Source organism: Strix aluco, chromosome 5 (genome assembly GCF_031877795.1).
Source record: "Strix aluco isolate bStrAlu1 chromosome 5, bStrAlu1.hap1, whole genome shotgun sequence".
Lineage (NCBI taxonomy): Eukaryota > Metazoa > Chordata > Aves > Strigiformes > Strigidae > Strix > Strix aluco.
The window spans coordinates 17,378,369-17,401,716 of NC_133935.1; the positions used below are offsets into that span (position 1 = coordinate 17,378,369).

General features: G+C 49.4%; 2 protein-coding genes across 15 annotated transcripts in view; one reads left to right on the forward strand and one right to left on the reverse strand.

The window, feature by feature from the left end:
* The window catches only part of WASHC1 (WASH complex subunit 1), a 45,376-nt gene extending 41,972 nt beyond the window's left edge, over nt 1–3,404 (forward strand). For all 14 annotated transcript variants that reach the window (XM_074826202.1, XM_074826201.1, XM_074826196.1 and 11 more), the window contains 5 exons: nt 10–214; nt 696–860; nt 1,181–1,339; nt 1,974–2,042; nt 2,612–3,404. In XM_074826202.1, coding sequence (XP_074682303.1) covers nt 10–214; nt 696–860; nt 1,181–1,339; nt 1,974–2,042; nt 2,612–2,763 — 750 coding nt within the window. In that variant the 3' untranslated portion in view covers nt 2,764–3,404. The remainder of the gene's footprint in view (nt 1–9; nt 215–695; nt 861–1,180; nt 1,340–1,973; nt 2,043–2,611) is intronic.
* Nucleotides 3,405–4,326: 922 nt separating this feature from the next.
* On the reverse strand, nt 4,327–23,020 carry DDX11 (DEAD/H-box helicase 11). Its single transcript, XM_074826194.1, has 26 exons — nt 22,869–23,020; nt 22,405–22,641; nt 21,968–22,054; nt 20,175–20,332; nt 18,993–19,038; nt 18,354–18,461; nt 17,705–17,792; nt 17,032–17,234; nt 16,324–16,476; nt 16,173–16,219; nt 15,331–15,410; nt 14,018–14,062; nt 13,827–13,894; nt 13,234–13,272; nt 12,635–12,758; nt 11,976–12,110; nt 11,392–11,504; nt 9,961–10,033; nt 9,482–9,585; nt 8,578–8,727; nt 6,554–6,622; nt 6,273–6,373; nt 5,765–5,849; nt 5,098–5,173; nt 4,768–4,922; nt 4,327–4,655 (listed from the first exon to the last, which is right to left on the reverse strand). Exons 1-26 carry the CDS (start codon nt 23,013–23,015, stop codon nt 4,626–4,628), a joined length of 2,721 nt encoding a protein of 906 aa, XP_074682295.1. The 5' UTR covers nt 23,016–23,020; the 3' UTR covers nt 4,327–4,625.
* Nucleotides 23,021–23,348: the final 328 nt, after the last annotated feature.

The following is a 23,348-nucleotide window of genomic DNA, read 5'->3' on the forward strand; positions in this document are numbered from 1 at the left end:
TTCTTTTAGGTAGCTGAAAATTACTTCTACGTGCCAGATCTGGGCCAGGTCCCCGAGATTGACGTGCCATCCTACCTGCCAGACCTGCCTGGCATTGCTGCAGATCTCATGTACAGTGCTGATCTGGGCCCCGGCATTGCACCATCTGCCCCTGGCAGTGCTATTCCAGAGCTGCCCACTTTCAACACTGAGTCGGTGGAGCCTTTGCAACCAGGTATTTCCAATCCCTGATCCCAGGACCTGTGAAGAAGGAAGGCAGGGATTGCTAGAAGATGAGACAAGACAGAAAGTCCCTTGGTGGAGATTTCAAGATAGATGTTGGAGATACCTCTGGCTCGGGCTTGGGCCTGAGTCAAAGCTGCAACCTGCTTATGTGCTGGCCAGACTCCAGGCCCCTCACCTCCCTCACAGCTAGGGAGGAGGGAGCACGGTGTGCAGGGACCGGCCTCGTGGCAGCCTGCGGGCTGCCCTTGTGCAAGTGGGATGCAGCTGAGGAAGGCAGAGGAGGGGAGTCTCAAACTCTGCCTTGGCCCTGCCTGCTGTTAAGAGATGCTGCCCAGGGTGGGAGTGCTCTGCTGCATGGTGCGTGCTGAGGACTCTGATCTGTTGCTGCTGAGGCATGCGAAGCTCTGAGCTGAAGCTCTCAGTGTGCTGTCCTCTGGGACTCTTCAGATACAACTTCTTTCATCTTTCAGACCTTCAAGATGCTGAGCTATTGCCGCCTCCTCCACCACCGCCTCCCCCACCGCCTCCCGTTATGCCAACTACTGTGCCTCCTCCGCCACCCCTGCCCCAGCCCACAGCCCCCTCTGAGCCAGCCCGGACAGCGAGCGAGGAGAGCAGCAATGCGGTGCCTGCAGGTAAGGGCTAGGCATCTCCACAGCTTCACCAGCAAAAACTAACTCTGCCTCCTTGGCTTCAGCCTATGTCCTTGGTTGGTTCCCTGTGGTTTCCCAGCCTCTGGCAGAGGAGGGAAGCTGCTCCGGCCTGCCTGGGAGCTGCAAGCCTTCAGTTCCCCCTTGGCGGGGCTCCTGCTGGCTGGGCTGAGCATGTCCATCACCGAGATGTGTCTGGGCCTGGCTCACAGCCCTGAGCAGACGCTGGTGGGGTATCAGAGCAGCCCTTTCCATGGGGATTTGGCTGGGCCTGTAACTGCTGCCTGACCTTCCTGTCCCTGCAGCTTCAGTCCAGGGAGCCCCGAAGGAGGTGGTGAACCCCTCTACAGGGCGTGCCAGTCTCCTGGAGTCCATCCGCCAGGCCGGTGGCATTGGGAAGGCCAACCTCCGCAGTGTCAAGGAGAGGAAACTGGAGAAGAAGAAGCAGAAGGAACAAGAACAAGGTGCTGAGGCTTTTTGGCAGAACTGATCTTCCTTGCTCTCTGCCCCAGGCTGGAGAGGTGTGGGTCTGGCTGGGGAAGACGGGCAAGCCAGGAGCACAGTGAACAGAGGGGAGAAGCATTGTCTCTCCTCACAGGCTCGAGTAGGTCTCGGGTGTTTCCCATTCAGCCAGAGCTCTGTGAACTTGCTAAACCCCATCTGCCAGAAGGGCATTTGTGTTCTTGATGGAGACATGCTCTGTCTCAGGGCACATGTAGAAGTTTCATGTGTACTGCATGGGGGCAGACGAACAAAGGAAACCCTAGGGCCAAGAGGGGCAGGGCCAAGCTGGTTTGAGCACCGTTGGTTTAGGTGGCTGCAGAGGGTATTAATGGAGCTGGTTTGGCAGAGTGCCCAGCCCCTCTTCCCTCTCAAGGAATTCCACTCTTGGATTTCCCCAGAAGATGCTGTTACCCTGCAGTGCCTGGTGTTTTCCTGACCTGAAACGGGACTATAGTGGGAGAGATTTTGGGTGTGATACCAGATCAGAGGTTTGGATTTTTTGTTCTTTAATCTGAAAGCAGTGTTGCAGGAGAATGCTTTCACCGTAGTGCAGTTCAGACTGATGCTTCTCTGACTTGTTTTGCTCTGTTTCAGTGAGAGCTACAGGACAAGGTGGAGATTTGATGTCAGATCTCTTCAACAAACTGGTGCTGAGGCGCAAAGGTACTGTCCTCCAGCGTGGGCTTCTCCTTCCCCCTAGGAAAGAGGGAGAGGACTTTCTGGCACCTCAGTTGTGTCAACTGCAGCCCTAGAAACAGGAACAGAGACATTTTCCCTGGCATGTGTGCCACAGCAGGGCTGGGAGTGTCTTTACAGAGGGTGAGCAGAGGAATCTCCACCTCAAGTCTAGCTGGAGGAGGTTGTGTGTCTGAGGCAGGATGAACCCTGAAGGCTGCCTGTGAGGAAGGGTTAGGGATGTCCTTTTTAGTTCAGTGCTGGGGCAGCTGGGCCTCCACCCATGGAGGCACCTGAGTTGCCCCAAGGCCTTGACAGGTACCCTGGGGCATTTAGCACCTGGTGGAGGAGGACATGGACATGCTTGGGTGGAGTTTTAGTTAAATGAGCCCTTGTGCTGGGCTGTTGCAGGGTTTAAGTGTGGCCTTTCTGCTTGCCTGGGTCACCTGGGTGCTGGGAGCAGCAGGATGAGGTATAGTTTCCCCCTCCCTTTTGCTGAGCCTCTTTGTTCTCTAGTCCCCAGGTGTCACTCACTGGTGATTTTCCTTCCCTCACAGGTATTTCAGGGAAAGGGCCGGGAGCCTCTGGAAATCTTGATGCTCCTGGAAGTCCTGCTGGTGCCTTTGCTCGTATGTCAGACTCGATACCGCCCCTCCCACCCCCACAGCAGCCCGTGGGTGAGGAGGATGAGGATGACTGGGAGTCATAGATGCGGTCAGTTGAGCACCAGTGTGAATCCCAGGACTCTTGAACTAAGCACCTTTGAGAGACCCCAGCCTGTGGAAGTGTCTCCTGGAGGGTGGGCAGAGGCCTGGCAGGGGGACCCTGTCATTTCTTTTTGAAGAGCAGGAGCCACAGGAGCTAACCACTGCTGAGGTTACAGCTATCAGTGAGGGGTCTTCCTTCTGCAGCCTGTTGTTCTCCACCCCAAATACTACATTCCGTCTCAAAGGCGGGTGCTGCTCATGCTGGCACAATAAATCCTGCCTTAGCTGGCAGGCAGTGGGGCAGCCGGTGCTCAGAGGATCAGAACTAGCATTGCTCCTGATTTAAAGGGCCCTCAGTCTTTCCTAATGTGACTGGTGATGACTGCAAAACCATCTCTTGCAGGCAACCAGCCCTTGGCCTTGTTTGTCTCCTTGCTGCTTGCTTGCTGAAGCTCCTATCTGGTTGGTTGTTGCTAGAAAAGAGAATGAGAGTGTGTGTATCCCTTCATGGGGGTCTAATTCCTGGTGCCTCTGCACTTGATGGTTTCTCTACCTGACTTACAGTAATTTTTTGCCTCTTGCTGTCTGAAAATTTCAATAAAGTTGAAGGAAGCAGGTCCTTGCAGCCTTCACTTTGGTAAAAGTGAGAAGTGTGCTCAGTTAAGGGTGACTTAGGGGAAAGCCCAGCTGTCCACTCTCATCTCAGGCCAGGGCTGGCCTTACAACCCAGCACCACCAGCCCCAGGAATGGAGGGTATCAGCTCTTAGCAGGTGCCCTGCCTCCCTTCACTGGGGTTACAGCAGAGCTTGTGCCAGACAGGAGCTCTGCACCCACTGGCAGGGGCAGGAGACTCACAATGGACATTCCTCAGAATTCTCAGAAGCAGCCGCTTCTTTCCCTGGGGGGCTAAATAATATACAGGGAGAGGACACCACTCTGTGTCTAATTATAAGCGATTTTTTCATTGTGAAGAGCCTTGAGAGGTAACATCCAGCTGCTGAAAGGGGCAAGGAGGCAAAACAGCTCCTGGGAAGACTTGCTCAGGATGACAAGAGCTAGGGCCAGCTCTGGGATTAGAGAGCTGTCCCTGTTGTTATCACAACCCTCCAGCTCTGACCCATGACCTAGGAAAGGTGCCCAGGAAAGTTACACCTTAAAATAAAAAAAGTTTTACCATTTTTCACAGAAAGTTACTTTAAATTCAAAAACCTAGGCAGTAAAAAGAGCAGAGTAATCCTGTGCTTAAACATGATCAAAGGAGAAGTGCTGTGCTGTATTATGGCCCTATCTTTATTTTCCTTGAAAGAATTGAACCACTCCTTGACTCTATTAATTCTACCTTGAAGCAAGGGAGAAAGAAGGGGATAAGAAATGTTACCCACAGCTGCACCATGTCTTACCAATCTGACTGTGTAATTCCAACATGACACAATTTAATGGCCTGATAGTTTACAATTCTAGTGAAAAGCTCTGTATTTTCATTGGTCATCAAGCCCCCTCCTCTTGGTGGTTGATAGGAAAAGCCAGATGTGCTCAGTAGAAGTAATTATACTCCCCCTAATTAAGTGTTTGGTTGAAAATATTTAATTGATTTAAATAAAACCTAAACAGCTGTAAACAGGAGCCTGCCACTACTCCCTTCACCTGCCACCTCAGACCTACAACCAGTTTCCTCTTGGTTATGGTGCTGAAGGCTGGCTCACCATCATAGCACTCAGATACTGAACAGGAAACATCCACAAAGGAGGCAGAAGACAGATTCACAAACTCCTTGGTACAGAAAAGCAGGAACTTGTGTTCCTTCAGGTGTTCTTCAGAAGTGTAGCTCACAGAGTTGACCTACAGCCTGTTCTCTGGTCCACATCACAAAGCATCCACCTTCCCTCGATGGAACTAGGAACACACAGAACCAGACAGTTTATGCTAAAGCAAAGGTTTGAGAAAAGTACAGATGAGTACAGTGGGAAACAGTTTTGGTAGCAGTACATAAGACACACGTTCTGACCTTTCTTAACTCTGCAAACGCTGATCCAAAGGCAGGTTTCACCTGGGTTCTCTCCCTGATCCACTGCGGCAGTTTGTTAAAGACAGCAGGGCGTGCGTACCTGTGGTCCAGGAGCAGGATGCTTGCAAAGTCCTTCTGATGGCGGATGGCTCTGCCTGTACAGAGCATACAACCACATTAAAATGGCCCATTCAGTGGTTGTTCTCAGGCGGGGAAGCTCATGTTCCCATCATCTGCACATTGATAGGTAATGCATCCTTTTTCCCACCCTCCTCCTTCAGTGCAGTCACATTTCGTATCCCCCAGCCTGTCCGAGGAAGGATGAATTACCTATCGACTGGTTTACTGCCTTCATGCACAGGTTTTCAATCAGCACTCTGCTAGGTGCCTGGCCAGCAGCTCTGGGCTGGAACGGAGAAATAGGCAAGACTGAATATGAGGCAGATGTAAATCAAACTAGGGGGTCCTAATGACAAAGTGAAGCAAATACTTTTACTCCTGCAGAGTGAGCAGGTGGCCAAGGAGACCCCAAGCTCAGAGTAAGGATGGACAGAAGAAAGGTTGCAGTCAGAAAACTATGTTGAACATTCCAAAGAGCCAGACCAAGCCCCCCCAAGAAAAAATGTCCCCAGCTGCCCAGAAAAAGTATCTCCAGTGGGCAGCAAGAAAGAAGTGAGCCAAGAGAAGTGACCCTGGCAAGTCACCTCTACCACCCTGCCACCTCATCTGGGGTGAAGAGATGTTCCTCCCCTTGGAACTCAGTCTCCAGTGAGCCCCAGTGGTGTTTCCCTCCACTGAGCTTCTTCCCTGTGTTAAGGGCTACCTGTACACATGCAGCGTGGAGAAGGCTGTGCTCTCAGTACCACAGTCTGGGAAACAAGGGCAAGCTCAAATTAAAAAAAGTCTTTGAAGGCAGCCCTGGAATTTGTGTGCTGGGAGGAAAGTTAATACTAAAAAGCAGAAGTGAAACAGGCAGAGGTGTAATTGTCTCTGTTACCATTGTTTTGTCAAGCCAAGTCATTTTTTCCTGGAGCTCTGGAGATTTAATGTTGGGGTAGGGCATTCCCACCATAATCACACACCTGCAAGGGGCAAGGGAGGACTGAATTATTTTTAATGTCTCATCCTAGAGCACTTTGCCAACAGACAGACAAATTAGAGGTCACTGCACCCCTGAAAGACAGCCAGCCCTGAGAACCAAAGGCAGCAATAAAGCACAGCAGTCTGACAAGCACATTCTGAAGGGAAAGCTGCAGCAGGATTCAGGGTGCTGGAACAAGAGATTATCTAACACAGCAAAGCCTAACTGCATTACTCACATGAAAGGTAGTCTGGACAAGCGGGTTTTGTGCCACCCAGCAGACTTGGTCCCATTGGTTTAAGCGTCAGCCCAAGCCACGTGCTCCCCAGGATTTTCTATCTATGCAAGTACTGACGTGTCCATCCCGACCAGAGTCACCGCATCACAAGCTCAGTGCTCCCCTTCCAAGGAGCAGCCACATTACCTTCCCAAGTCATCGGAGAAGTTGATCCCTTCGCTCATTTTGCCTCCAACTACAGAGAGCAGCAGGGCTCCTGTCATCTGTCCTCCTGCCTGGCTGCAGCGCTGCAAGAGAGGGACCAACAACTTAAACCACCACAGGGAAGGTTTCTGTGTTTCAGAAACCCTCCCACACCTGGGCTAGAGCCCTCTTTCCTTCTTAAAAAGCTGCAAATGCCCTCTTTAGCAGCACTCCCATACGCAGCTGGGACAGCACACTCCCAGCAGCCTGCCAGCTCAGCTCACCTTTATGCACTTGGCATATTCCACCAGCACCTGCTCCACCTGGCTGGCTTTCTTAGGCTCCTGAAAGATCTGTCACAGGCACAGTGCATCAGTTGCAGCAACAGGAAGCGAACCGTTTAAAGAAAGCAAATCATTTTACTCCCATGCCATTAAACAGCACACAAACTAAGATCAGGGAAGGGCAAATTGCCTGAAAACCCCACTAAACCAGCACCTTTCCCCTCCACCCTGGAAACACACTGCATGCTCACTACAGCACTTTCCAGCTGGGCTCTGAAGGGAGCAGCAGCTGCTCCTGCTGCTCTAACATTCACTTTCAGCTTTGGCAGACTTGTCTAATTCTGCAAGAAGTTACAAGTCACCCGAGCGCTGAAAGGCAGGAAAGCAGTGTGCACCTCTTCCACCTATGAATAAAGATCCAGCAGGGTGAGGAGACCCTCCAGCTGCAAGATCTTGGAGGACAGTGACAGGACCAATCAATTCGAATCACCAATTAACTCCAAGTCATAGCTCCCCTTGTCCAATGAATACATTAGTTTTCTATACAAAGCATACATAAATTAATATTTATGTTATTCTAGCATGCCTAATTAGTTATTGAAAGCCCCTGCAGTTAATTAAGCTGCATTTTGATAGATGCTGCACCTTGGCCTAAATCACAAGTTGTTTTCTTAGTAAACAAGAGGTGCAACATCTGTCTTTTGTGTGACAGTAAAGAACATAAAGGATGTGTTTTCTCTTGGTTAGCAAGAAGTACTAACAAATTTTACCAGCCAGAATCAGTCTTTCAGTAGAAAAATAACTGAGCCAAATGAGCCAAAACTATTTAATTTAAATCAGAGGATTAAATAGCTACTGTTTAGTTAATTTTCCCTGTGTAATTTATATATAACCTCAGTGTGATCTCACCACAGCCACCTCAGGAAAGACTTTAACCTTCCTCTGCTATGATATGATCTTCTTGTGTGGGCAGCTGAAAGTCACACTCACTGCATTTCTACCAAATTGCTTTGCTAACACATATCCAATTTGCTGGAGACTGCAAAGGCCAAACAAGAACAAATCAGAGCTGGAAGGCAGAGCAAGCTGTGTGACTGTGGCACAAAGCCTTGGAGGCACCAGGCAGACCGTTGGGACCCTGACAACACACCCGAAAGGCACTATGAGTGAGAGCTGTACGAAAACATGGAGAAGCTGAAGCATAACGCTTCCACCACAAAAAACCTACAGGGAGATCCAAGTGCCAGAACGCCTGCACCAAGGCTGTGAAATATCTGGGACTCTGCTCTCCTAATCCATGTGGTAAGTTATTTAGCTTTTGGTAAACAAAAATCACAGCAGGGTATATGTAATTCTTTTTTTTTCCCCTCCCCCCGGCACATGATCCAAGATCGCTGCCCCATGCTCTGAGACAGCCAGACTGCCTGACCTTCAATACCCAACCTTCAAATACTTGTGAGAGTCACTGCAAAGATTTTATATTTGCAGTGACCTCCCTATTTAATATTTCTCATTGCTTCAACAGGAGTCACCACTGCTAGTCTTTCAATTCTCATCTGCACTTCTACCAGAAAAAACAAACAGCATTTGTCCTATGAACTGCAGTCTGGTCCCACTCTGCCTAGCCCTTAGTTGTGCTGGTCTGTGTTCAAGGGACACACAGCTGAGCCTGGGAAAAACAAATTCCCTGTAAGAGCTCAACCTGAACAGCCCCCCAGCCCCACAGGAACAAGCTGGCTGGTTATGGAAAGTGAGGATTGTCTCCCCCCATGGCCACTACACAGACTATGCACTTAAAGAATCTGTAGCTGCATTTAATCTAATTTAGATCCCAGCTCAGTAATCAGCCGCCCAGGAAGTATCATTTATTCATTACTGGAGGGATTGGCTAGATAAACATCTGCTCTGCTCTGCTGTGCGGAGCATGAGAAAAACTCAGCAAGAGAGGCCTGTAATGCATAGATAATTGTTTGATTTTTGAAACGTCCATTTAAAGTACCAACTGCCCCTAGCTGCACAATTACCTTCTTCTTAGTTGCCAGGCGGGTGAGCAGCCCCGTCTTCTCCCAGTGTGCATATACCTGCTTCTCATATTCGTAGGAGGGGAAGAAGCACACCACACCCCCTGGGACCACATTGCACAGGTTGCAAAGGATTCGACCTGTCTCATCCATCTGCAAGAGAGACAAGAGCATATTGCAGCTGACAGGAGCTCCAGCTAATGCCACTCCAATTCTGTGCTCAATCCCAGGATCACACCTTCCCGTGACATGCCTTAGGGGAGGAAAAATGTGGGAAATATGCCAGGTCTAAGAGAGCTCTCTAGGGGAGCTGTGCATCATCAAAAAGCTCTTCACTGCTTGGCCTCTCCTCCTGATCCAGGGTTTCTGTTACTTCTGTGGAGCAGTGGTTATTCAGGAAAAGAGGGTTTATGTCCATTGTCCCAGTGGATGGGACCTGTCACACTAGAATAGATGTGGAGAGCTAGCTAGCACATCTGGTGGAGATTCAGCAGGGGCAGAGCTGATCTAGTGTCTGGCCTTGGGTGCTTACTGGCCCACCAAAGGAAGAAGGAAAAAGTGCAGAAACATCTGCTGCCACCCCTATGGTTTGGGCTGCAGCCTGCAGGGCTGCCACGCTCTATTGTCACTATGGAGCACAGTCAGAAATCTCCTTCCAATGCCCAGCACACAAATGCAGGATCTTGGCACAGCCAAACAGGATTTGCTAGTACTCCTTGTCTCCAGTAGCCACTTCTGAGCAGACAGCAAAAAAAACTCTTTTGCTGCTACTCGCCCCAAATCCTACAGATTTCCCTTGCCGTGGCTTTTGATCAGCCCACCTTTCAGAGAGCACACCGTCCTATGAAACATAAGCAAGTGAAGCAAAAGGAGAGATACAAAGGAAGGGAACAAAGGAAAGGCTGACCATCTGGGGCAGGTCTCTCTTCTGGTATGTAAACTCCAGCTGCTGGTTGGAAGGACCACTGCAGAGGATTATAGGCAAAATGTTTTCTGGAGGAATCACATGTCCTGGAGACAAAAAAGTAGTGAGAGTCAACATCACTGCTGTTGGCACAAACCCCACTAGCTGAAGAGCTTTACCCTGCGTGCAGTGACCGAGGCACATGTTCGCCTGGCTAAGCCAAAGTGCCTAAGTCACGCAGCTGCTCTGACTTCCCTTCCCTGAGCCCCTGGGAAGAAGGCATGGCGTGCTGCCTGCTCATACTGGCCAAGACCACTGAGGAAGCACAGGGTAGAAGGGAACCAGCACCCCTTTGCTGCCATGATTTCTAGGAAAGATGCCCTGCTGCTTAGAGTGCCGACAGAACAGCACCAAAGGCAACCTGCAACCCTCGGGCGTCACAGAGGCAGATCACGACCCTCCCGCCGCCCCGGCACACTCACCACAGGAGAACTCCACGACTCGTGCAGGGTCCACACCAGCACAGGACAGCAGCTGCTCTCGGAAGTCAGCCACCTGCGGGCCACAAGCCAGAGAGAGGTAAAGCCCCAACGTCCCGAAAGGCGCCACCTCAACAACACCGGTGCTGCTCCCGGAGCAGCGCGGCGCGATGAGGGGGCAGCTGGCCGGCTCCGCCGCGGCGGGCTGCGGGCACGGGGCGGGCCCCCGCCGTGAGGAGCAGATCGAGGGCAGGGGAACGCTCGCTGAGCACACGGGCCAGGGCTGGGAGACCGCTGGACTCCCGCGGAGAGGGCCTGCCTAAACCCGGCAGGGCCGCCCGCGGCCTGAGCCCGCCGCCCAGCCGAGCGCCCGCGCCCCGAGCGAGTGCGGCCGCCGGACGCGGAGCGGCAGCGCCCCCTGCCGGCGGCATGCCCCCACCCCCCACCCCCGGCGCCAGCGCTGCTCCCCGGCGGCTCCGCGACCCGCCAAGGCCCGGCCGAGGGCCCGGGCGGCCCCTCCCGCTGTCCCAAGCACCGCAAGCAGCGTGGGGGGGGGCGGAAGCGGGGCGGGGGGGGGATCCCCTTTCAGTGCCCGCGGTCCTGAGCCTTGCCATGGCCCTGCTGCAGGGGGCAGGTCCCCTGCCTGCAACCACCCAGCCTATCTTGGCCCAACACAATTTCAGACTTCCCCAGGCCCAGAAATTTGTTACCGGCACTCCCGAGCACTGCACAGACCACCGCTTGGACTGCAACTGCATCCTCTCTCCGAGTTGCAGTCTGAAAAGTTCGAAGTTGGAATGGTGGCCTTCCAACAAGGAGGCCCTGCGCTTCACACCCTCCCCTTCCCTCCCCTGTCACCACAAGGGCAAAGAGGCAATAATTTCAGGACATTTGTGTCCACGAAAAGGATAAATGTAGCTAACGGGGATATGTGACACACCCCACTGCATCTGTACAACACAAACACACCGTCTCTTGGGCACTAAAGCAACGGGAGAAGGATGACAAGCTGCCTCCAACCATACCAATACTGAAGTCAGTTTTTCTGAAGGATCCCCTATGGGATGGTCCCTGTGGGATCCCTGTCCCTTTAGATCAGATGGTTTTATGAGGTCTTCTGACTGCTATCCATGCTAGTTCCAACCTACCATGAGCTCAGCCCCAGCCTGTGTCATCTTGAGGACAAGAAAGGCTAACAAGGACACTCCTGCCCTTGCACCCACAACTTTTTGCATAAACAGGTAGTGTGACACCTCACAGGAAAACCATATCAGGGAAGTAAGAGGGTAGGTAGGTCTCTTCTCACACACACACACAGCATGGGAAGCGAGAAGAGCACATCCCAGTGGGGCCAAGCTGCTATTTTCCCATGCCTGCTTGCAGATAGCACCAGAAACCTCCCGACACCTCTGCGTAGCATCCTTATTCCCTCACCGGCTGCATGGTGCCCCCAGCAATGATTACAGCACGGCATTCTTCCACCACCTTAGCAAAGTAGACAGCTGGATTCAGCAAGAGGAATTTGAGGCTGCTCTGACCAACTGTGCCTGGGAAAAGAAGAGAAACAGCATCAGGAGCTAGCTGTGACACACACTCTGAGACGTATGTGAGAGATTCTCCCTCCTGCTCTGGGCACTTTGGCAGATCCCCCGAGTCTCAAAGCAAGGACTTGCTATTCAACACTGCCAGAGGTGGCAGCAGGTAACGCCAACCCAGAAGTTACCTTCTGCTTCCTCATCTTCCTGGAGCTGTAGAAGAGGCACAGTAAATTGCAAGACAAAAACTGACATCGGAAGTGGGAGCAGAGCTCTGCAAACCCTGGCCCCAATGCCCTTGATTAAGAATTCCCTTGGGTTCACGAGCATCCTCAGACAGACCAAGCCTGCCAGCCTGCATCACAGACAGCACAGATATGTTGCTGCAGGCTCCCCCCAGGCTCGGGATCTCCTCCCTCACTGCCAGTGAAGCACTCTTCTTGTGACTCATGCCACCTCTCCCCAGCTCTCCCTTTCCAGTACCTTGCCTGTTGATAATGACTCTGCCATCTTGATTGGCATTCGTGAGGGCTGAGAGGAATCCTTCAATCTGCATCAGAGGAGAGGCAGTTCGGAGCTGGTCGTTCTCAGCCTCCAAGGGAGGGCTCTGGGGAGTACCTGCTGGCCCAGAGAGAGGCAGGCAACTTAAGCCACACTTTTGAAGACAGGGACTAAGCACAAAATACAGATGGGTCCTTTCTACAGGAACATGATACCTGGTCTATGTATGCAAGCATAGAACAAAGACCCAATAAGTAGAGAACCCAAATTCTGTCTCATTGCTAGGAAAAAAAACAAACCAGAAAGATCTGGTTTTTGTAGCTGGCACCACTAAACAGAGCTACCCATGGTAGCTCATCTCCCAGAGCCAGCTGGTCACAGCAGTGCAAAGCTTGAGTGTGTCTAGTGTAAACATGGAATCGCATTATCATTCAGCTTGGAAGGGACCTCAGGAGATCTTCTAATCATGTGTACAGTTGCCTAGGTCATCTAGTCAGATGTATTAAAAACACCTGTGCAGGTCAGCTTCTGCAGTCTCTCATTCTTCAAATCTGCCTCCCCCCTTTCCTCAGGCAGACAGATGCAGGTTCCACATCCTCACTTTGTCCACAGATGCACAAGTGGAGGGTGTCTGAACTCACCCTCTTTATCAGATCTCTGCTTGAGGGTCAGAAGAAAGTTCTGGAAACCAGCCAACTTCTGGTTCTCCTTGTTGGTCTTCACAGCTGTGGCAGGGCCTCCATATCGCTCCACAAACCCAAAAAGCTGCCAAGGAAAAGCCAGAAAGACTTAAGACTACCAACAGCAGGAATCAGACAAGATACAAACAGGTTTGCTGGCCTGCCACAGATAAAGTTCCTTAGTAGGTGTTTGCAAACCAGCCCAATCATAATCTATCAGCAGAGCCCAGAACTCCCACTACCTTCCTCCACCCACTGAATCAAAATCAAAACAGGTCTTTGATGTTCGTTCCTCCAGTGCAGTGCAGGCCGGTAGGTTTGAGGCCAAGCAGCACAGAATTAGCACCCACTGGAATACTGTGGTACACCATGCTGTATGATTCTTTGCTCTATAAGCAAAAGGTAATCTGCCCATGTAGTGCTTTTTCCAGGAACCATTTTGTTTGCAGAGCAGGGTGGAGAAGACAGGCTCCCACCCCAGCTGCTGCATCTTCCACTTCAAACTCAATGTATGAAACAGCATTTGAACGGTGCTGACCACAAAGCCTCGGGGGCAGTACCTTCCTACTGATGAGGCTCTTCTCGCAGTAACGCCGAACCTGTTGAAGGAAGACAGAAAAATGAACTGGCGTTCAACATCCCTTCTCCAATCCTGCTGTCTTTGATCCCTGTCCAGCAGGGATATCACTTGCTGTTCTTGCTGTGCTCTTGGGGAGGGGTGCACAGTTCTTCGTGAGCGTTGCCTCCCAGACAACAGTTTATTACAAAGGCATTGGTTCCAGAGTGGACACATATGGTATTAAGGTGCTGTGTTTGGAGGTTCGAGGGATAGGTTAGGTTACTGGAGTACCATAGCTTCTTCATCCTCAACCCTTACAGTTTAGCTTTGCCTACAGACAGGTCTTGGTGCTTGTATATGTTTAATTAATTACTTGCTTCCCTCTACCCTGAGACCACCTACCCATCTTTAATGCGCTGTTATCCAGAGAGCAGGAGCAGAGATCTATACATTGGGGAGGTGGCACGAATCTGCTGGAAAGCAGATTCTGCCATGTGGGCCTTGGCTCTACTTCCAGCTCTCACACACACTTCCTGCTAACCTCAAACAAGTCACCACCACCTGTGCCCTGGCAGAAGACAACATCTGCATTACCTTGAAGAGGTTGATATTATCAATCTGGCTCTGAAACAGAAAGTCATTGATGGATTTTAGCACTGTCCCTGAAGAAAAAGGGGAGAAAGGAGAAAAAAAAATAATTAGCTGCTGGGCCCGCAGTCCCTTACTACCCACACCCATGTCCCTGACTGATGGCTGCATACCCCAGGTGTTCACTTCAGTCTTACCTGTTTGGGAAACTGCCTGACAGCCAGGATTTTGGTTCACATTACCTGTAAAACATGAAACTGATTCAAGGAAGGCTTATAACGGGTCTGTCTTAAAAATCAAGCAAGAGACTAACAACTGAGCTGAAAGGGATACCACACCAGGACAAAAACCAAGAAATAACTATACCTCTGCAAGATGTAGCTATACAGACAAAACATCAGCTCCTGCTCAGTTTTAATTTCCCGTGTAGGGTAGCCCTACATTGTAGGGCAATTGTGCAGCTGCATCCTAAGAAACACCACCTACATTCCTTCTGTAGCAGGAGGCAGCAGGTAGGGTGGGTGCATACAAATGCTCACACACTATGTAGTCATCATGCTGCAAATATGAAGGGACAGGGACTGCAATGCATCCCTCGGCCCTCCTCAATGCAGCAGCAGGGAGCTGGGAGGTGCATAGGCTGGCAGGCAACTGGGAAGAGGGGAAAACCTGAGGACAGCTCCACGCCCAGACCCCAACAGCCAGAACAGGATTAATTGCTGCCACTCGCTGCGTTTTATGTCCTAGTGTTTAACACCCACCTCACATCTCACTCTTGCAGCCTCAATCATGAAGCTGTACACAGGCTGCAGTTTCTAATGAAAGCACTTAACTGAGTGTGGGGAAGGAAAGAGTGTCAGGAACAGAGGGGGAAGAGAAGTATGTGTTTGAGAGAAAGGCAGAGAGCACTACCAGGTCCCTGCCCCAAAGAGCTGCATTTCCCCTGGGTAAGGAGGAAGTCCTTTATAAACTTATGACAGGCTGTCTTCAAGACACACTGAGGTCTAGCAATCAGATCATTAGAGCCCTGCAAATGCCAATGGATTTAAAAATCACAGCAAAATAATATTTTTTCACAAAGGAAAGGCATCACTCAAGAAAGATTCTGCAGAGGCACACCTGACACAGGTAGAGGCCCTGCCACCAGATGACCCAGGAGATTTATTCCATCCGTGTGACAGTGATCAGGACAGCACATCTACTGTATTCCTCACTTAGCACCCTATCTCCTCCCCATTCAAATCAGATCTGAAAACCACACAGAAAGAGATGAAAACTGCCTCTATGAACTTGTGGCATTATCTGCTGTTCCTCAGCTAATCAGAGAGAGGGGTTCAGGCAGACCACGTTGCAAGATGGAGAAATGAAAATACTGCCATCTGAATCTATACACGAGCAACACCTCTCCACAGCCTCTCTCTGCAGAGGTGGAAGGGGGACAATGCCCTGAGGAAGCACCAATTAGCTCAGGGTCTATCAGCATCCAGGGAGATAGAAAAGGTTTGCTTACCTCCCAGCATGGCCACAAACCGCTCCAGCAAATACAGGATCTGTTTAATGTACATCAAGTTCTTTGCCTTCAAACGTTTCCTATGAAAAATGAGACCGGTATTAGGCCACAAAACATCTTCAGGGACTAACAGCAGTTGAGCTGCAGAGACAAGCAGCTGAACTCCCTTTCATTTTGGGGTGACAGAAACCAAGAATGATTTCTCTTCAGCTCACTCTCCCTGTTTCTAACAGGCCATAGACCCCTGGATACTCTGCCCAAGGTCACCCCAGAGCACTCACCCATGCACCCCACACTGTTCCTACCATCACCTTTCTCCTCATACATTAATTACAATGGCAGTGATACCTCAAGTCCCTCCTGCAGTAACACTCCACAAATTCAAAGTTATCAGCATTGAGCACAACAAACAACCACTGCAGGGACGACAAGATGCAAGATTTGGCCAAAGCCAAAAGCCACATATAGCTTCCTCCTCCTCAGAGCTTACTGCCTGTACCATAACGCCAGTCAGCACATGAAAGACATGAAAGACTGAATCTTTTGAAACTCTGCATCACAAAGCAGGAGTGATTAGAGGGAGATATTGGGAAAGAAACTGAGAGTACAAGGGAAAGCCAGAATCCTCAGGGTATCCCCCTTCTCACTGCTTAATATGAGCCCCAGGAGTCTGACTTAGATTCTAGACAGAGATAATGAAGCAAGTGGCTTTTCATCTGCAGAAGTATTAATGCAAATAACTTTCCACCAGGGAAAAGCAAGAAAGACCATGCAGACGTGAGACAAGCCGTGGCATCCACACTGCCTGCCACTGTTGTGTTATTTCCCTCTGAGATCTTCACCTGTATCGCTCCATGTACTGCAACAGCTGGGAGTGGGCACAGCACAGCTACGCGAACAAAAAAGAGGAGCTGTTACTACAAAGGAGTCAAGAAAGGGTGCTCTGCTGGATGCAGAGCTCACTCACGATTAACAGACCAGGCTGTGACTCACCTGAGAGCCACTGACCTCTGCACTATGGATACAGGTGATGGTGTCTATGAGGTTGTGGGCCTCATCGATGATTACGACCTGGTCCTTCAGCTTGATCCCAGCAGCGCTCCTGGTAGGCTCATGCAAGACCATCTGATAGGGCAGCACCACCAGCTACAGAAGAAGCACACACTGCCCTTACAAACTGAGGGCAGTCCCCATCTGCTCATTAAAGGCCCATATCAGATGGCCTCACAGAATTCAGACAAGTTACTTTTATTATGGGAAAGATAGGAAAAGAGACAGGAGCATATGCATGAGAGGGACACTGACATGTAAGTTAAAGAGAAATGATTATGCTACAGCTGCATATTGGCTCAGGTTACCTTCTGAAGCTCCTCTGAAGCACTGAAAGTGTGTCCTCCAAGATAGCCAAGCAAGGAAGAGCAGTGGTGGCAAGAGCTAAGATTACACCCATGCGTCAGTATTGCCTCAGAGTTATCAAGCCTTTCAAGTATTTCAGAATGCTGAGACATACTTACAGCCTCTCTATTAACTTCAAATCGATATTCTTATTTTCCTTTGCTCTCTCAGCAAAACTACAGCTGAGAGAAACACAGCCTCTTTACAAACTCCCACAACATCGAGTAACAGTTCTGGAGAGAGCAGGCAATTGGTTTATTCCTAGAGGTGCTGACATTAATTCCGCTAAAGGTGTGAACACCTTACCTGAGCAGCAGGAATGGCGTATCGACTCCCATAATATGGGCAGGCTTTGGTCTCCCTTCCCAAAGCCACCAACTGCTCAATATCCTTCACTTCCACTAGAACTTCATCGCAGAGAAACTGCATTTGCTCATAGGAATAAAATGGGCATACGGTGCGACTTGCACGTCTCCTCTTTCCTTCCATCTCTTCATCACTCTTCTTTTCTAACAGCAGAAATCAAAAGAAAGCTATGAGCAACACATAGCCTAAAACAACCACTTTGCAGAACCCCCCAGATTTCAAAGCAGGCTTTGTCATGTGTATTTTTGACCTATCATCTATTTAAATGCTATTCAGCAGTAACATCTCCATGGTGGACATTACTCTTTCCAGCTAGATTTAGCCATGTGACATTTTCCAGTATTTCTAGTACTGAGTTACAAAGACAATTATCCTTCTGTTGTGGAAGTCCTGACCAACTTAAGGCACTCAGAAAATACATACACATCTCGGCTTCCTAGTCTGGAAGACGAGAGAAGTAAAAGCACCAAGGATCTCTAGCTCTGCTCCTCCAACCTGCCATTTTCAAGCTCCTACCACTCTCTTGCTAGAACTGATTGGCAGAGCACATTATCTCCAGACTCTCATACCAGCTTTATCAGCGATTGCTTCCCCAAGCTGGAAGTGTTCCTACCATGTTTGTTCTTTTGCATCTCCATGCAGCGGTCGTTGATGAGCTGGAGAGCCCCCAAGCGTCGCACCTCCTCATTCACACACAAGTTCTTGGACATGCAAAGAGAGGAAGCGGTAGATGGTCATTAAGCAATGAGTGCCTCCTGTGCACCCTTTGCTGTAAAATAAAAGGTTTCTTGAAAGCAATCTCAGGCCAAATTCCAAAATGGAAAAGTCTGTTGGTCAGACATTGTGCATACTAACTGCTACAAACATGCTCGAAAACCATAAAACCTTAGCAAGGAGAAAACATGAGAAAAGATGCACTGAGATGGCTCACTGCTACACAGCAGCTTCTAAAAATTGCTCCCAGGAGTAACACAAAGAGGAGCGCCCTCCCAGTGACTCAGGCATCTGTAATATTCCACATCAGAAAAGGTAAAACAGGTTTTTGCACTTATATCAAAGGGTAAATGGCCAAAACACAGCTCACAGAAAAACGTACATCACACAGATCTGTGTCATGACCCGTGACTGCTTTAGTTTCTCAGTGTGAGATTCAGTCAATCCCCAAGATGCCTCCTGTGATGTCACATCCACACACCTCCTCCCAAAGTCTCTCCCATTAAGTTAACATGCCCTCTAGGTCCCTTGTGAACCATACCACATACCTGCCTGGATCCCAAGGAGACCAGACGTGTATCTTTGCCAAAAGGACTTTTTTGCACCTCACGCACAAACTGAGACAGCTGGGAGTGAGTGCGACTGCAGTAGTAAATCTACCATGAAGAGGAACAAAAGGAAAACAAGAATATGAAAGCCAATCCCCTATGTACAACCAATCCTGCAAGGAAGTAGGCAAGCACCTCAGCAAGGTTGATCTTGTTCAAGCCTTCAAAAACACATGGGAAGGCATGTGTCTTGAGTGTCACAACTGTTGAGGAAAACAGCCTTTGCCTTCTCCTGTGCATTTGCCTTTGTTTCCATTTAATTTTCCAAGGTGCCTACAGAAACAGGGACTCACCATTGGAGAGTAATAAAAATCTGTTTCTCGCAGTATACTTTTACAGCAAGTCACATCAAAAATTTGGCAGATTTAGCAGAGCAAGCTGCTTAGGCAGCCAGTGTAGGCCAGAAGAAGATGAGCACAGCAGCACTGGTCACTATTAACAACAAACTTTGCAGTTCTTGGACATTAGTTCCTAAATCCTTCTGTACTACGTAACTCTGGGAAGGGTGCATGGAAGCCATAATTCTGCTCACTCCTACACTGTTCTACAAGGTGGCACTATTTACTTTCCTCATCTCACCTTAGTCACATGCTCTTCTTCTAAATCATCATCATCATCTTCCAGCCTAAGAAAAGAGAAAGCCCAAACAGTTTCCTTTCAGCAGATCACTGACAGAACCAAATGATACTCTACTACAAGAAAGAGGTCTCAAGAGAGATAGATGGTTATGTCATCTCAAGAAGAGCCTCATATCTTAACTCAGGAGGTAAAAGAAAAATCAACTTTTTAAGAATAGGGTAAGTGTGCAGAGTCAAGTCAAGCCTTGCTCTTTAAAAGAAAAATATCTGTAGGGCTCTGTCTTCAGCAACTTCAAGAAATTATTTTTTTTTCTTTTAAATCTGGGGCTCCTAAGCCCCAGGCATAAACTAATCAGTGCTATGCTATTCTTTGGTGGGCTTATTTATTTATTTTTGTAAAACTTTCCCTTTAGAGACAATTTACCACCCTCAAGCTATTGCATAAAGAAAAGCTTCAGGAAGATATTTAGCTGCCATAGAGTTCCTCAAAGGCAACAGCAGTTTAATGTTTGATAAACTACATATAAACGAAGTAGTTCAGTGTTTTGCAATTTTTAAGGCAGAAGCATCTGTCTGGATACTAATTAGTAAATTTGTATTTTAAATGTATTTGACTTCTCATGCTGAAGTATGGCTTCTGGCTTTCTGCATAAAGCAAATGTATGAGAGAGAAAAGTGTGCATGGGGTTTTCATGCTGAAGCTCAGTCTTTAGAAATATGAACATCTCTCCCTTCAGAGTATCAAAAGATGCCAGTGCTAATCTGCAGGACTGATATCTTCCTCTGATACCCTGAGTTCCAGTTTGCTTTTCTAATGCAAGGAACTTGATCTCAAGTCATTCACTCAGCATCCAGAGGCATTCTTTGGGAAACCAGGCATGGAAAAAGGCAGGACATTGCCACACATTTTAAGAAAGATGCATTTTCTCAGAAAATACTTCAGGTCACTCTGATTGGTCTAACAAAAGCTTAAAAAAACCAAAAAAATCCCACAAAATCAAATCCCCCCAAAACCACCAAACCAACCAATTAAACAAACAAAGCCCCAGAGCAACCACAGCTTGAATGGGCTGTTAACTCCAGATTTTCACAATCACAGGTGAAATCCCTTTAATCAAGGCAAGCCAATAATGATACAGAAAACCTCTCCTTGGCATGGAACCCCCTCAGTCCCTGCCCTTACCCAGATGCCACTTTCTTTTCGTCGTCACTCTCATATTCAGCAAGAATCAGCTCCTCCTCATTGTGATCCAGCTGCTCTAGAACATCCACTCCATCTCCCTCTGAAATAACCTCCTTGCTGAGCTGAAGAAGACGCTTTGTCTCATCCTCCTCAGATCTCTGAAAGGAACACATGATCACATTATCTCTCATACAGAAAGAGAGGTAGCATGCACATCGCTTTATGCCATGGACAGGTCAGAAGACAGCACAGTCCCTCACACATAACACAGGGCATGGCTTGCTGGGTAAACCCCCAGCAGGTCAAACAAATGCACCAGGGGTGTCTGAAGCTGTTCAGCCCCACAGAATGCAGCTGTTACCAACAACCAAGGACTTGCCTACAGAGACATATATGGAGGAGAAACATAAAGCACCTTCTGTGCAAAAGGCCCACTGAACTAACAGATCCTGAAATGACAATATCCCTGTAATCCAGTATTAGTTGCTTAAAGTGGCCCATAAAAGATGTCTGCCTGAGAAAAAACAGCGTGTAAATAAACCCAAACACACAAGGACATAATCAAACACTGTCCACACTTAACTCAAAGCTTGGATAAACTCAGCACCTGTTTTAGAATGCAGAGCACAAGACTCTTCTTGCTGTTTTTTCTCCAGTTATGTAGTTCTTATTCTAACACAGGTCTACCCCCCTATAAAAAAAATCTATTAAACTGTTTAAGAATAGTTTTCTGATTAACTTTGAAAATGAAACAAACTCTTCTTTATCAGAACGCAATATGAAAATGGTATCTTCCAACATCAATGAGTGTTTTTTTAGCATGGCATTATGAAGCAATGCAGTTAGTGAGCAGTACAGAGGAGATGAATCAGTTGCTTTTCCAAGTCTCTATAACATTTCTCTCATTTGTCTTCTTGCTTTTTATCATGCTTCTCATTTCACATGCTGTTCATCCTCTTAAGAGACAAAAGTTCTTTGTTCCACTTGTTTTTTATTTGCCATTCACCCCTGAACCTTTGCTATTCCTGCCGTATCCTTCTGACAGGAGCTGACCAAATCATAGCACAGCACTTGAAACAGAGCACACTAGAAACTAATAGCCTGGCAGCCTAATAAATCTTCCTGTTTGGGGACCCGAAGTGGGTATTTCTGGCAAGTTTGACTCATACCATCAAAAAGCTCTTAGAGTCAAGAGTACTGAGGCCAGTTCACCCATCTAAATGGCAGGAAAATATATCTGTGAACTTTTTATGTGTAGAAAAGAGACATTTCTGAACAATATAATCACATTTGCTATTACACAAATACAATCATTCCCTAGTGGTGAGCAAAGTATAACCAAAGCCTGGGGTGGCTTTTTTTTTTTTTGGGGGGGGGGGGAAGTCTTCTGTTGCCATGATCTTAAACTTAATCACAGTTCTACAGGATTATTCCAGAAGTACAGAGTGTTCACACATGCTCATAAAACAGAGAGCTTCCAAACAAAAAATCCAAGGATTAAAGCTTTTCAAACAAAAGCAGAGGGCCAGAAGGCCATCAGAACACACTTCCTTTCTATCCACACACAAACACTGTCACAGGAAATTCTCTATGAACAAATTCTTTTTCACATCTGTACTTCAAAAAGAAAACCTAACCAAAAATTTTGTACGGCCAATTTCAGCAACCTAATACGAAGAGCTCCCCAAACGGACAGGCTGGAAAATTTAGTATGAAGTCGCAGATATAAGTTAGTATGAACAACACTCGAGGTAACCAAAACAGAAAGTTCTAATCTCTGCGGGATAACTCACCTTCCTCTTTGTGGCATATTTTAACTGCACATTATGACGAATTTTCTCAAGACGATCTTCTCGCTTTTTTCTCCTGATCTGCTCTTCCTAAAATAAAGGGAAAGTGAAGGAAGGATGAAGCATATTTAGTCCTAAACCCTGGGTACAATTGTTTTCCTACGTTCTGGGTATAGAAAAAAAATTAACTCTGAAACAAAAGTTCCTTTCTCCTGGAGTGCACACCTATTACACATTACTATGGTGAGAGCAATATAGTTTTCTATCTTATGCCACCTGCACAGCAGTGCCTCATCCCTCATAACAAAGTCCTGTGAAAGACAAAGACCACCACCAAAGTTTGCCTCACATTTTTTTCCAACCATCGCTCAGGACACCGGCCTTTCCAACCCTCACACCCCGTTACTTTACCCGTCCTCTACACACGAGCGTTTCCCGACCTTCAGCCTGTCCACCATGTCCCGCTCTTCCTTCTTCTGCACGAAGGCCGTAACCCAGCCCGGTTCCCCCGCGGCGTCCCCGCTCCCCGGGTGTCCCGGCTCGGCTGCAGCCGGCCGCTCTCCCCGCTCCTGCCCGCTGTCCTCCAGGGCCAGCAGCCGCGCCTCCTCCTGCCGCTTTTTCTCCTCAAAGTCTCGGAGCCAGGAGAGGGCCCCGCAGATCAGGCTCAGCGATTTTCCCTGTCACAGAACACAAACAAGTCGAGGCTCCCGCGCTGCCGCCGCCGGCGCTCCCACCGCCGTGCCCCTCCACGCGGACGGACCCACTCGGCGACAGCCCCTCCTGAGCGGGACCGGGACCGGGCCCTGGCCCTGGCCCTGGCCTGGCCGCTCCCCACCCTCCCGGCTGCCGGCTCGCTGCCGCCGCCCCAGCCGCCCGGGCCCCGGCTGCCGCCGCCCCGCCTCACCGTGCCCGTGGGGCTTTCGAAGATCCCCACCCTGCCGGCCTCCAGCGCGCTGTACAGCGCCGCCATGAACCGCTCCTGGATGAGGTAGGGCGTGTAGGGGAAGGGGAACCGGCCGCCCCCCGGGCCCGTCGCCGCTCCGCTTTCCATCCCGCCCGCCGCCGGCCCGCTTCGAACCGAGCGCCGGAGGAGCCCCGCCCCCTTCCCGTGACGCTCCAGGGCCGGCGCCGGCGCAGAGCGGAGCGGAGCTGAAGGCCGCAGCTCCGGCTGGCCCGGCCCTGCCCGGCGCTTCTCCTCCGGCAGGAGAGCGGGGCCGTCCCGCTCCGCCGCAGCCCCCCCGCCCCGCTCCCGTGGGCCCGGCGTGCCCCCGGGCCTGTCGCCGGGCCATGACCCCTCCTCCGGCGTGACACCTGGAAAAACGCGGGTTCTTCTGTTTCTAGAGGCCCAAGCCCTGCTTCCTGCGACCGCGTGTTGTTACAGGTG

Excerpts from the sequence above, each read along its gene's own strand:
- DDX11 (XM_074826194.1), bottom strand. The coding sequence starts at position 23,015 with ATGGAAAGCGGAGCGGCGACGGGCCCGGGGGGCGGCCGGTTCCCCTTC. Across the intron at positions 17,793-18,353 it reads TCTCCTTGGGATCCAGGCAG|AACTTGTGTGTGAATGAGGA; the intron begins GTATGTGGTATG and ends TGCATGTCCAAG. Across the intron at positions 12,759-13,233 it reads AGAGCCTCATCAGTAGGAAG|CTTTTTGGGTTTGTGGAGCG; the intron begins GTACTGCCCCCG and ends TTTCCTTGGCAG.